The 14,031-nt window shown below is 40.6% G+C and overlaps 1 protein-coding gene across 6 annotated transcripts in view; it reads left to right on the top strand.

The window, feature by feature from the left end:
* RACGAP1 (Rac GTPase activating protein 1) overlaps positions 1-14,031 on the top strand; it is a 28,590-nt gene that overhangs the window by 11,944 nt on the left and 2,615 nt on the right. For all 6 annotated transcript variants that reach the window (XM_058742839.1, XM_058742841.1, XM_058742842.1 and 3 more), the window contains 13 exons: positions 2,546-2,748; positions 3,760-3,896; positions 4,847-4,916; positions 6,805-6,858; positions 7,533-7,613; positions 8,476-8,593; positions 8,911-9,041; positions 9,954-10,118; positions 11,370-11,465; positions 11,552-11,750; positions 13,058-13,163; positions 13,340-13,472; positions 13,699-13,834. In XM_058742839.1, coding sequence (XP_058598822.1) covers positions 2,546-2,748; positions 3,760-3,896; positions 4,847-4,916; positions 6,805-6,858; positions 7,533-7,613; positions 8,476-8,593; positions 8,911-9,041; positions 9,954-10,118; positions 11,370-11,465; positions 11,552-11,750; positions 13,058-13,163; positions 13,340-13,472; positions 13,699-13,834 — 1,629 coding nt within the window. The remainder of the gene's footprint in view (positions 1-2,545; positions 2,749-3,759; positions 3,897-4,846; positions 4,917-6,804; positions 6,859-7,532; positions 7,614-8,475; positions 8,594-8,910; positions 9,042-9,953; positions 10,119-11,369; positions 11,466-11,551; positions 11,751-13,057; positions 13,164-13,339; positions 13,473-13,698; positions 13,835-14,031) is intronic.

Below are 14,031 nucleotides of genomic sequence, written 5' to 3' on the forward strand. Positions count from 1 at the left end.
TCAGTGCCACCCATGTCCCTAACATGCCATTTTGACCCATTCTAGCAAACTTAGTTCATTCATAACAGAATTGTATGTAAGTAGTATCGTAGGTACACAGATGTTATGATTTTGGTCTAACATAAATCAAGTTGCACTAATGATTTAGTCATTTGTACGATTAATATAGGAAGTCTTCCCTTGAAATGTACTTATACTTTATTTGGTTTGAGTTCCTTTGTCCAATTTGGTTGGACCTATAATATATGCCAATTAACAATGAATAGGGATTAAAACTCAAATTTAACAAGACTTACCAAGGAGGAGTATCCTAAAGAACAAACAAACCGGGCGCCTGGGTGGCTCGGTTGGTTAAGCATCCGACTTCGGCTCAGGTCATGATCTCGCGGTCCGTGAGTTTGAGCCCCGCGTCGGGCTCTGTGCTGACAGCTCAGAGCCTGGAGCCTGTTTCAGATTCTGTGTCTCCCTCTCTCTGTGACCCTCCCCCATTCATGCTCTGTCTCTCTCTGTCTCAAAAATAAATAAATGTTAAAAATTAAAAAAAAAAAAAAGAACAAACAAACCAGCACAATTAGGTCCAATGGAAATCTTTCCTCAAAATTGTTTTTCAATTCACTAAATATTTGAGTGTGTGTGCAGCACTGTATTTAGAAATATTTAATTGACCTCAATGTGGAGCTAGAAAGATTTTGGATGTATAGTTGAAAAGTGTGTTTCTTGTTCTTTATTTCTTGATATTGAAGTGCTATTACATCAGAAAAGTACACAAATCGTAAAGTGTACCACTTGATGAATTGCCAGAGTGAATGTGGCTAAGAACGAGCTCTTTAAAAAAGTTTTGTGAGTCTACATTGTTGAAATAAATATGCAAAAGGAAATATTGTTTTTCTTTTTCTTTCTTTTTCTTTATTTTTTTAATGTTCATTTTTGTGAGAGAGAGCACAAGCGGGGGAGGGGCAGAGAGGGAGATAGGATCTGAAGCGGGGGATGCTCCAAGCTGATAGTAGAGAGCCCGATGTGGGGCTCCAGCCCACAAACCGTGAGATTATGACCCAGGCTGAAGTAAGACGCTCAATTGACTAAGCCACCCAGGTGCCCCTTCTTTTATTATTTTTTTAAATGTTTATTTATTTTGAGAGAGAGAGGGAGAGTGTACAGAGCCCAACGTGAAGCTCAATCTCACAGGACCATGAGATCATGACCGGAGCTGAAATTAAGAGTTGGGTGCTTAACTGATGGAGCCACCTAGGTGCCCCTCTTTTTCTTTAAATTAGGAGGAAAAAACATAGTGATGTGTTCTAAACTGTTAACAAAACCAGCATACCATTTAAAGCTATATGTAGATACATATTTGTGTGTGTGTGTATCTTTGATATTTGCATTGTCTAAGATAACTAGGTCATAATACCCTGTTCTGCTAAAACCTGTTATAAACTGAAGTGTCCTTATGTGTAAGACTTGCTTTTTCTAGATTGAATTGGCATCCTAGTTTGTAGGTATGAAATTTAGTCAAATTATTAAAACTGCTTTAAAAGGGCACTATATTCATGTTTCTGTGCTCTTAGGTTAAATTCAAATAGGAAAAGTGCCCTTACTACTCAAGAATCTGCTAGCTTTGTGTGCCTGTGGCCTAGTTTCGACTGTAAACTGGGTTAGTTTGACCAGCAGCAGATGTACACCTTGGGAACTTCCTCCATGACTGTGGTGGGGAGTGATGCCTAGAGATAGATTGAAGGTAACTAACTGGAAAATAGGAAGGCAGTGTTGAATAGTCTTTGCCAAATAGCAGGTGGCAAGTGTGAATGCACCAGGGTTATCCTGCTTTGAGGCACTGCCTTGGAAGTGATGCTCTCTCTGCAGACATTTGAGGAGAGTCCACATTCTGCCATCAGTGACTCACCCTAAGTTACTATGATCTGTTCTTACTGTGTCTTTCCCACATAAATGTTTGCATACCCTTCAGGGCAGTGTTAAACAGCACAAGCAAATTGGCTCTTTACTTTCAAATCAATATTTGTATAATTATATAGTTGAATGGAATTGCAGGCCTAGACATCTATAATATTAATCTACATCTACTGGAGCATATTACAGCAGCTATATTTGAATTTGCTATTTAACGTCTCTCTGGCGCAACAATGCGTGACTCTAAAGGAGGCTGTTTTTGTTTTATAGCTGTAACTGTCCTGGTGCGTGACAGCTGCCCCAAAGGTATCCCCCTTTGATTGCCTTCTGTTCAGGAGCTTTCAGTGTTGTTATTACATCTGGAGCCAGGTGACTAATGATTTCCTTATTCCATAGCAGATGCCACTGGCTAAGCCAAAGTAAGTAGCCTATCGAAATAGGAATTGCTTTCCACAAAGCTGACATGTCGGGTGATGAACATATATCCAGACCTGCTCCTGGTTATTTTCAGGTAGATTTGCCCAGAGTCTAGCTGATCCCTTAGTTAAAAATTTGGAGGAAAACTAACTAGAGGACTCATTCGTTAGAGCATTGTACCCTGGTTGGTGCTTGAATGACTGAAGTTTCCCCCTTTCCTTAGAATTCATCCAGTTGGCAAAGGACTTTGAAGATTTCCGTAAAAAGTGGCAGAGAACAGACCATGAGCTGGGGAAGTACAAGGATCTTTTGATGAAAGCAGAGACTGAGCGTAGTGCGCTGGATGTTAAGCTGAAGCACGCACGCAATCAGGTGGATGTCGAGATCAAACGGAGACAGCGAGCTGAGGCTGACTGTGAGAAGCTGGTGTGTATTGTTCTCTATGCCAGAACCGTGCGGTGGGGGGAGGGGGCAGCGTCATCTGGTAACGTTTCCACCCGCCGGTTATGCTCCCTTTCTTCCACATTATAGAACTAAAAGCAACCTGTCCAATGACAACTTGGCCTTGATGGGAGCTGAAATTGCAGTGTAGGAAATCCTGTTCTTCATAGGTTGAAATTGAAATTTTTTTTCTCTTTTACACTTGAAACTCTGACTTAATACATTTCAAATGAGAATTTAGAGAAAACTAGGGAATTCCTAGTATGCTTGATCTGTCACAAGATGTTGGCTCTCTCTTCTGCTACCCAGAATGTCCTCATCCTTTTGTTGGTAGCTGGTACTTTGTTATTGATACAGGCAAGACAACTCTTAGGTTTTTCCTTCATTACCGCTCCTGATTCAGGGTCAGGGGCTGGGCGTATTCAGCCAGTTGAGCAATGTGACCAACGGGGAACACTATCATTTTGATGTACCAGGGTGGGTCATGATACAAAGGAAAGCCTTTACGAGGAGGCACTAATCCATCTTGGTACAGTGTTAAATGCCTCAGTAAGCTCAAATTGACTGGTTCCAGTGCGTCACAGCTTTGTATCCATTTTAATGCATTTTGTTCCACCGTTTAGAAAGGTGGGTGGCTGCTTTGATCCGTAAAAGAGGCCAATAATTGTCCTGATAAAATGACACTAAATTGTTTTTGCTATGTGAAATCTATTTTAGGACTCTGATTTTGCAATACTGTCTTGGATTAGCAGGTTGACCCAAAAGTCTAGTAGCAGAAACCCCACTATTCTATATGGAGTTGATTTTACCAGTCAGAAATCAGAAACACAATCTGGGCTTGATGTGAATTAATATGCTGTTGGTGTAGCAGACTTCCTGGAGGCTCATTTGCATAATGCTGTATTTTAATGTCTTCTGGTCTGTCTGTCCCATAAATTTGAGGTGAAGCTTTCTCCCCTGGTTAGCTAGGATGTTCTACTCTGCTTTGGTCTGCAGGAAAGACAGATTCAGCTGATTCGAGAGATGCTCATGTGTGACACATCTGGCAGCATTCAACTAAGTGAGGAGCAAAAATCAGCTCTGGCTTTTCTCAACAGGGGCCAACCATCCAGCGGCAATGCTGGGAACAAAAGGTGGGGAAACTGCATCTGTTATCTGATCACAAGCAATGCAGCTGTCAGAAGTTCTTGTTATCTGAACTCTTAAATATACAGCTTCTGGAATGTGTGCTGAATAAAGCAGAAAAAGACTTTGGAGGAAGGGTGGGTGGGAAATAAAGGCACAAGGGCCTCCCTATTTCTTTTATCTTGTTTTGTTTTTGATCTTTCCTTAGGATGTGGTTTCACCCTGGGTAAAATTTTGATGTTGGCACTAAATTGCACATCAATAACTAATCCTACTCATTGCTAAGAAACCTAAAGGTGAAAGTGGCAGTTCAGCAATACTTTCAGTGTTTACTCTCCAGGGATCTCTTGTAGCTCTTCGGGTTTAGAAGGCCTTCTGTGAGACAAGACCAGACCATAATTTTGGTTCCACTGCATCACTATTTAAATAGTCTCAACCAGGCTTTGAATTTAACACCCCCAATACAATACGTAGGGAAAGGTCAGCACTCTTAAAGCTATTTATTTTGCTGCTTGGTTGTTTTATGGGGAATCTTTATAACTGAGAAGATATATGGGCTTAATTTCTTCAAAAGCTAATGCTGGGTAATACTCTTTCTTGTAGAAAGCAACCACAATTAGGATCAGATTAAACTTCATTCTTCTGCCTGTGAATTTTTAGTAGCCTATTCCGCAGGGAGTAGCACCCATGCTCCCAACTGTAACTTTCAACTGCTGCTGTGAAGTCTTTGCTGAAAAAGCAGCCTACTGCGTTTGTACTCATGCACGTGCAGCTGCGCTCTCCCATGGAAACCATAGCAAGCAACCACCACAAACTAGGCTTTGAGCTTGTAGTTGTCTCCATAGGAAAGTACTGCTGTGAAATTGCTGGTGTTACATGACCACTGTGACTCGTTCTGGGTGTTCATGGATTTTGTATTCACAGTCTTCTCTAATACTGTATTGTTTGCCTCATCTAGATTGTCAACTATTGACGAATCTGGTTCCATTTTATCAGATATCAGCTTTGACAAGACTGACGAATCGCTGGTAATGAATATATTTGATCTCTGAGAATTGTCTTTTTTTTTTTTTTCAACCCCTGCTCCCTTAGGAATATCTCCTGTCCTCTGAAGTTCCTTTATTACTGTTTTAATAGTTGATGTGTTATAGATACTGAGCTAGCGTTTTAAGATAAAAGTCTACACGAGCTGTAAGAGACTGGCTTATACATTTAGTTTCTGGAAGCGAGAATATAGAATTCAGGGTTTGGCATGAGGTTAAATTTCTTTAACGGATCTGTGAACTACTCGTACTAATTGACTATATCTTGGCTTATTAAAAAGCCCAGCTAGCAATAAAAAAAAAATAATAAATAAAAAAAAAAAAGTTACCAAGACTCTACCCAGTCAGGGTTTATTTTCTGCTCTTGGAAACAATAGGCTTGTGCCTTATTTCAGAATTAGTTTGATTCTTGAGGAAAACTAACTTCACAATTAGAAAGAAACCAATGCTCTGGAACTTTTGCCGGAAGACTGACAGAGTTTCCAGACACTCTATAATGCTTTGCTCAACAATGGTTAATGTATCTAAACTCTTTGTTACCTTGCTTTTGTGGGGCAGCACCTTTTTCTTAACGTAAGGTGGTATTTCTGCATAAAAGGTCATCTCCTGAGATTTCAGTCTTTGTTTGATGTTCAGAAGCTGGTGGTTTATTGGTTTGTGTATCTTTCCTGTTTTGCTGGCTGAAAGATAGCAAATCAATAAATCAGGAGGTTATCCGTGGTTGGTTTTCTGATAGCGAAATAAGTGACAGCTACTTGTTACATGGGCTAGGAGCGTTGTGTCCCAAATCAGTGTTTGAGGAAATCATTGCCATTTTATAGATAGAAGTACTAAGTACCCCTTTTTGAAATAAGGAATGATATGAATAGGTCTGGAATATATAATAAAACTAGAATGGGGCGCCTGGGTGGCTCAGTTGGTTAAGTGTCCAACTTTTAGTTTCAGCTCAGGTCATGCATGATCTTATGGTTCCTTGAGTTCGAGCCCCACATAAGGCTCCGCACTGGTGGTGTGGGCCTACTTTTGATTGTCCCTCTCCCTCTCTCTGGCTCTTTCTTTCTCACAAAATAAATAAGTAAAAACTTAAAAAAAAAAAAAAGTAGAACATATTCATAGCTGATTTTGGAGCTAGACCTATTTATGGTATATCTGTTGTAACCGAAACTGAATCAAACCATCAGTAGCTAAATTACTTGACTGTGAATTGGAGAGATTAAATTTATTTAGCTAAGCTACTATTTGCTATGTACTACTGTTTTTGGGGTTTGTGTTTTCAGGGATTATGAGGAGTAAGGAAGTCACAGGTAGCTACTAAAACTGAATGTAAATGGTTAAAATAAGTGAAGTGAAACTAGACTACAGTAAAAAATAATTCTTTAGTGGTGAATGTCTTTGTTGGGGCCCAAGGAAGAGGGATGTTTGAGAAACAAAACCTAAACTGGAACTAAAGTGGGTATATATTGTGCAGAACATCTGATTAAGTAATAATAATCCCTTAAGAGCAAGAATCACATCTAACACGATCAGTATAGTGCCTAAGATTCTGTAAGTTCTAAAACTAATTACAAAAATAATCAGAAATAAAGGACCAGGCACTGGAGATAATCATGACAGAAGTTGATTCTTTAACCTTTTCTGCCTCTGAGGTATTGATTCCTGATTCTATTATAATAGCTTCAATTTTGGAAAGAAAGCATGTTAACATACTATCGCTCTGTAGCTACACTTGAGACCCTCCCTTCCCCCTCTCCTCAAATTGTAAGTTAGGTAGCCTGAGTCAGAAAGCCTTTAAAGTTCTCTGTAAGTTTATTTGCACAGGGTTTAGGGGAGGCCTAACCACAGGAAAGAATTGATACACTGTAATTGTCAACAGGATTGGGATTCTTCTTTGGTAAAGACTTTCAAACTGAAGAAGAGAGAAAAGAGGGTAGGTATGGTTTTATTTAATTTTTGTTGCCGTTTTTACAAAATAGCAATAAAGGATTTTCTCTAGAATTTTTGCCTAGATACAGCATTCCTGACCTGTTGCTCTAGTCATTGTTAAACACTGACTACAAAATGAATTTATGCTGGGGTGCAGCATTGATGTTCCTTAAGGTAGGAACTCAGGACAGAATCTTGTCCTATTTCACTGTTCTGGCTGCTTCAGTTCATTCATGGGGTGGAAAAGGATATACTTAAGTTTGTTTTGAGTTGTCATATGTATTTTTACGCAGTACTTTTGTACTCTAATAAAATTTTCAGATGAAATGTGTGTATAATGGGATATGCGGAGATCTGTCTGTGTGCAGTTGTTCAGGGTACTTCATATGTTTCCAGAGTCTTCATGTACTTAGATAGGATTACAGCTGTACTCTTTCTGGTGCTGTCATCTAGATTTTTCCAAAGCTTGCTTGTTTCTTCTAGGGCACTGAGGGCATTTTTGTATTGGTACAATGTAAGCTTTAAGAAATGGAAATAGAATGGGAGAGAGCACATTGTCATTTACCATAGCCCTGGTAGCTAGGACTTGCACCAGGTTGTCTCATGGAATAATTTTGTCTTCTGTGCTTCAGATCTTCTATTTGGCACTGAACTTACTGGTCTTTGTTTCCTTTCTAGCGTTCTAGTAGCCGACAATTCATTGATGGTCCCCCTGGACCTGTAAAGAAGACTCGTTCCATTGGCTCCACAGTAGACCAGGTAAGAAGATTCAGGCCAAGAGAATTGTGGTTGTGAACACATCAGAGATTAGTGGCCCCAAGCATTAAAAATCCTGAGTCAACATTGCAGTGTTATTTTGAGAGAGAGATTTGGTGAGTTTTTCAATGTAATAGGATCCTTATCATCCTTATGAATGGAATTACTCTGAATAAACAACTCTCAGCTTTATATTTGATTCTTCATTGCTTGTATGTGTGCCTCTGTGACACACACACATATATATATTTTTTCAGTTTTTTTACTTTTGAGAGAGAAAGAGAGCATGAGCGGGGGAAGGGCAGAGAGACGAGACCCAGAATCCAAGCAGCAGGCTCCAGGCTCTGAGCTGTCAGCACAGAGCCCGACGCGTGGCTCAAACCCCACGAACCGTGAGATCATGACCTGAGCCAAAGTCGGAGGCTCAACCAACTGAGCTACCCAGGCGCCCCTGTATATATTTTTTTCAATATTCTTTTTATTTGTGTATTTAGTTTTTAGTTTTTGAGAGAGAGAGTGTGTGTGTGTGTGTGTGAGCAGGAGAGGGACAGAGGGAGAGAGAATCTTAAGTCGGCTCCAGCCCAGCACAGAGCCCGAGGGGGAGCTCCATCTCACAACCATGAGATCATGACCTGAACCGAAATCAAGAGTCGGGCACTTAACTGATGAAGCCACCCAGGTGCCCCTGTTTTTTTGTTCTGAAGTATGAGGTTTCAACTTAAGAGTGTTTTGAGCTGGGTCCTTAAGTTCTGACCAAGATTCAGGAACTTTTCAACCACTCCAAAACACCCTATGGAGGGGTGTTTAGCGGAGGGGAAATTAGATTCACATGTTTATTCTTCGCTCATTTCTGTTTTTGTTTCAGGGGAATGAATCCATAGTTGCAAAAACTACAGTGACTGTTCCCAATGATGGCGGGCCCATTGAAGCTGTGTCTACAATTGAGACTGTGCCATATTGGACGAGAAGCCGAAGGAAAACAGGTCCACTGGGTTTTTGGTTAAATTGCCTGTGTAAAGCAACTGGTAAAATTTGGGGAGACTTGGTTTTTTAGAATCCTTCCTTCGTTTCTTGCACATTTCTGCACAGTATCATACTCTGCCTTTGGGTTGCTAGCCTGGCCTAGGCCGCTTGTGTATAACTTGTTATTCTTGAACTGATTTTTCTGCATAGCTGTTGCAGTCACTTCTGATTATGGTTACAAATTACTGGTTGTCTACCAGTTATTTTAGAATCAGGGTTAAAATTCATAAGGGACAAAATATTAAGACACAAAGGCTTAAAGTTGGTTGTTTTCTAGGTACCTTACAACCTTGGAACAGCGACTCTACCTTGAGCAGCAGGCAGCTGGAGCCAAGAACGGAGACAGACAGTTCCGGCACTCCACAGAATAACGGAGGGATGCGCCTACATGACTTTGTCTCTAAGACGGTAGATCCGTGATTCTCCTTCTTTTGGGCACACTTAATTTTTTTTCTCTTTTAATGTTTGTTTATTTATCTTTTTAATGGAAAATTTTAATTTAGTTTTTGGGTTTTTTTCGAAAGAGAGGGAGCATGAGAGCATGCGTGAGTGGGGGGGTGCAGAGAGAGAGGGGGACAGAGTTTCCAAAGCGGGCTCTGCACTGAGCAGAGAGCCCGATGTGGGGCTCAAACTTACAATTCATGAGATCACGACCTGACCTGAAGTTGGATGCTTAACTGAGCCACCCAGGCACCTTAGGGCACACTTAGTTTTTTGATTGTGAAATTAATATATACCAGGAGCAGATTTAAATAACTTAGTGTTAGAAAGTTAAATGTCACGTCTCCTTCTTTCGTTTCCACTTATCAGGGCTAACTGCTGGTTACAGAAGGTGTGTATCTTTCCATTCTGTGAGTAATGTTAAATTAAAACAAAGCCAATTTTTCAGAAACAATTGTTTATGCTTTTTGGTGATACATATTTACATTGTATTCTTAAAAATAGCATGTATTACATTTGTCCCATTGGATTTCCTCATAAAAACCCAAGCAAACTGACTGAGGCTCAGAAGAATCAATTGCGTTGTTGAGCCACAGGACAGTAAGTGGCAGAGTTAACACGGAGGTTCTGTGACTCCTTGTCAGCAGATTCTTTCCACTACTCTACACTGCCCACTTCCAGGTGGATGACCTTATGCAAGTTACACAGGCTGTTTTTGCTTCTATTCCCTTATCTTAAAACAAAGAAAACAAAACCTATATTGTAGGATTATTGCAAGAATTACACAAATAACTGTAAAGGAATTAGGTTGTTGGTTGTTGATGATGATAATTTTCTAATTCAGACCGTTCTGTTCTTTCTGCCCTCTTTTGTTCTCAGGTTATTAAACCTGAATCTTGTGTTCCATGTGGAAAGCGGATAAAGTTTGGCAAGCTGTCTCTGAAGTGTCGAGATTGTCGTGTGGTCTCTCATCCAGAATGTCGGGACCGCTGTCCCCTTCCCTGCATTCCTACCCTGATAGGAACACCTGTCAAGATTGGAGAGGTATGACCACATGTATGACAGCTGTGGGAGCTGTCCTTGTGTTATGGCTTCTTTAGCTTTTCCAAAGCTTACTGTCCGTTTTTATCCTAAGATAAGTGATACAAAGCATATATTTTTCCATGAATGTTGAAGAGAAATTATAAAATGTAATTTGCAGGAGAGTCCTGCTTGGGTTTGTCTATTTAGTAACTTTTCTACACCAAACTCCTCTTTCCTTCCCTTCTCTCCCTCCCTCCCTTTCTCCCACCCTGTCCCCTCTTCCCTACTCATACTCTTTCCTTTCCTTCCCTTTCCTCCTTTCCTTCCTTATTCCTTTCCCTTCCTTTCCTCTTCTCTTCCTTCCCCTCCACACTCTATTCCTATTTTGTAAAATTTCAAACATATACAGAAGTAGAGAGATTAGAATAACTAATCCCTGGTCCCTGTCACTCAACTTCTGTGATTACTACTTCATGTCCAATTTTGATTTATTAATACCCCCATGTCCTCCTGGCCCTGTGTAGTGAATTGTGTTGAAACAAATCCCAGCCATCCTGTAATTTCATCTGTGAATGTACTTTCTCTTATGTTAGAGATATTCTATACTAGGCTATTAAGATTAGATTGCTTATTTCTAAACATTGATTCAATCTGTTAATAAATTATTTATTGTATGACCAGTGTTAAGATTCAAAACAAAATGATTATGCTGCTATCCAGCCCCCAGCAAATCAACTGTTACTTTTTTTAATCTTAGGAGTTCTTATTTGTGCATGTAATTGGTTACAAATTTTCTGTACTCTGATATAGAACCATGGATTTCTCCCCTACAGATATGTTTGTGTCCCGAGCAACTGTGATTTGTGTTAAATAATTTTTCTTACTAAGAGTAATAAAAGTGTAAAAAGGTTTTCTTTTTTAGAATAATAAATTAGTTTATATTAAAGGCTATACCTCTAATCTTGTCATTGCTTGTTTTCTGAGGCCCTTGAGTAGAAGAGAAGCAGGAGTAGAGTTGTAGATAGTGGTCATATTACTTGTTCATGCAAGAATGTGGTACGTGACCAGAAACCAGTCCTGGTGTGGAGGTAGGAAAAAAAAAACAAAACAACAAACGGAGAGTCTCTGTTCTAATGTATGCTTTGGGAACAGGAATTTAAAAGTAAACATGACGTCCCAACCTGAGCATGAGTTTGGAGACGTTTTTCCTATTCATCTTCATTTGCTGGTCTAAGTGGTAATAAATAATAACTTAAAACTCTCCCTTTTCAGGGAATCCTGGCAGATTATGTGTCCCAGACTTCTCCAATGATTCCCTCCATTGTTGTCCATTGCGTAAATGAGATTGAGCAGAGAGGGCTGACAGAGGTAAGAGTCAACCTTCAGAGAGTGTGAATCTGTTATTTGTGTTAATGATTAGGAGGTTCTTTCTGAAAGTGTCACCTTGATAATAGACAGGCCTGTATCGGATCTCTGGCTGTGACCGGACAGTAAAAGAGCTGAAAGAGAAATTCCTCAGAGTGAAAACTGTACCCCTCCTCAGCAAAGTGGATGATATCCATGCTATCTGTAGCCTCCTGAAGGACTTCCTTCGAAATCTCAAAGAACCCCTTCTGACCTTTCGGCTAAACAAGACTTTCATGGAAGCAGCAGGTAAGAGTAGATCTTTAATTCTAGAATGTGAGTGCCCCAGGGGCAGGAATTTTTGACTCTTCTGTTTACTGCCCAGTACAGTGCCTGCCATATAGTAGATGCTCAAATACTTTGATGAAGAATGCCTGTATCCATGTTCCTGGTGCCTGTCCTCTTCCTGTCTAAACTATACAGGGCGCTAACAGGGTTTGTTGTTGTTGTTATTTTTGGTAGAGTTTGAGATTGTCATTTTGAACTTGGAGCCATCTTTGGTTTCTTTTCCCCCACACCACATTTAATCCATTGGCAAATCTTGTCAGCAGAGGTCTTGTAAAATTTATCTTAAAATTGAAATTTGCCACTCCTACTACTACCCCTCTTGACATCTCTCATCCTGGAGTGACAGAAGAACCTAGTGTTTTCCCTTTTCTACTCTGGCCCTCGACAGTGTGATCCTCATATAGTATCCAGAGGGGTCCTTTTAAAATTTATATTAGATGATAGCCCTTCTGTCTTTAGTATCTCCAGTGGCTTCCCATCACTCTCGGAATAAGATCCACAGCCCTTAACATGGCCCCAGAGACCCCACCTGTATGAGCCGGCTCCTTACGTCTCTAGCATCATTTCTCTCCATGCCCTTCCCTTCTTTCTTCTTCTCCACTTGTTGGGGTTCTTGCGACTCTTAGCACTTGACAAGCTCACTCCCATCTGGAGGCCCTCGCATTTGTTATTATTTCAGCCTGGAATGTATTTGCATGATTTGCCCTTCCTTCCTCCCTTTCTTTCTTTTGGGTTTCTTCTTGGGTGTCTTGTCCTCAAAAACACCTTTCCTGACCACCTTGTCCAAAATAACCGCTCCCATTACTTTCTAGCTTCCCCTGTGTATCACTACCTGATAGATACCTGCTTTTTGACTGACTCCTCTAATAGAATGTAAGTTCCATGAGGCAAAGTCTTTGCTTAATTCCACTTTACCTGAGCACTTAGAATAGTACCTGGTACATAGTGGGCCCTTGAACATGTTTTATAGATGAAAACCTTCTTGGTAATTGTAGTCGCTGCAGCTGTAGGCCTGCCTTCCCAGCACAAGGCTTGCTAGCTGCTTTCCCTAACTGCAGGGGCCGATTTTTGTGAAGGTTCCGATTTCTAATATTGAGCTGTTGGCTAGTGTCCTGCTTGTTAATGAAACTGGAGTTCGTTTCAGTCATGAACCTAATCAGAAGTTTCAGAAGCTTACTGTATAGATGACACTTTGTGGTCGATCACTTGGAAGCCCGCTGTCAAGAGAAAGAAGTCTAGGCCTCTTGGTGCTTTCCTTTCATTTACAGAAATCCCAGATGAGGACAACAGCAAAGCTGCCATGTACCAGGCTATTGGTGACCTGCCCCAGGCCAACAGAGACACATTAGCTTTCCTTATGATTCACTTGCAGAGGTGAGTACAGCAGAAACTTGTTTCTGAGAGGTTGGGAATTTGCCACTGGGAGCATAATGTGGGTTGGGTGTTAGGGAGGGAACGTGAGGGATGAATTGTTTTCTGGTAGATCTTGTATTTTGGTCTGCATTTAAGTGGATGGACAAAGTCTTCTAATTGAATGTTCTCTTGTTTAGAGTGGCTCAGAGCCCAAATACTAAAATGGATGTGGCTAATCTGGCTAAAGTCTTTGGGCCTACCATAGTTGCCCATGCAGTGCCTAATCCAGATCCAGTGGTAATGTTGCAGGACATCAAACGTCAGCCCAAGGTAGACAAGTGCATTTTGTGAGTGTGTGTGTGTGTGTGTGTGTGTGTGTGTGTAACACGTATGTGTGTTAATGTTATGCGAGTTTTAATGTATTTCATAAATACACAAAAACTTGTGTAACGTTTCATATATATATAAAAACTTGTATAACATGATAAAATGAGAGAGTGCTGAGAGGTAAGCCCTGAGGTTTGGGGGTGTGCTAACATGTTTGGTGGCTTTTTAGGTGGTAGAGTGCCTGCTTTCACTGCCCCTGGAATATTGGAGTCGGTTCATGATGGTAGAACAAGAGAACGTTGACCCCATGCATGTCATTGAAAATTCAAATGCCTTTTCAACACCACAGACCCCAGATATTAAAGGTAAGGCCTGAGTTGTGCCTTTTTTTTTTTTTTTTTTTTTTAATAGTAGGCCAAAGTAGGGCTTGAACTCACTACCCTGAGTTTGAGACCTGAGCTGAGATCATAGTCAGATGCTTAACCAACTGAGCCACCCAGGTGCCCCCCAAGTTATGCTTCTTAAGGGACCTGACTTCTTCTCTAGTTCTATTTACTCTCTT

This window comes from Neofelis nebulosa, chromosome 8 (assembly GCF_028018385.1).
Source record: "Neofelis nebulosa isolate mNeoNeb1 chromosome 8, mNeoNeb1.pri, whole genome shotgun sequence".
Taxonomy (NCBI): Eukaryota; Metazoa; Chordata; class Mammalia; order Carnivora; family Felidae; genus Neofelis; species Neofelis nebulosa.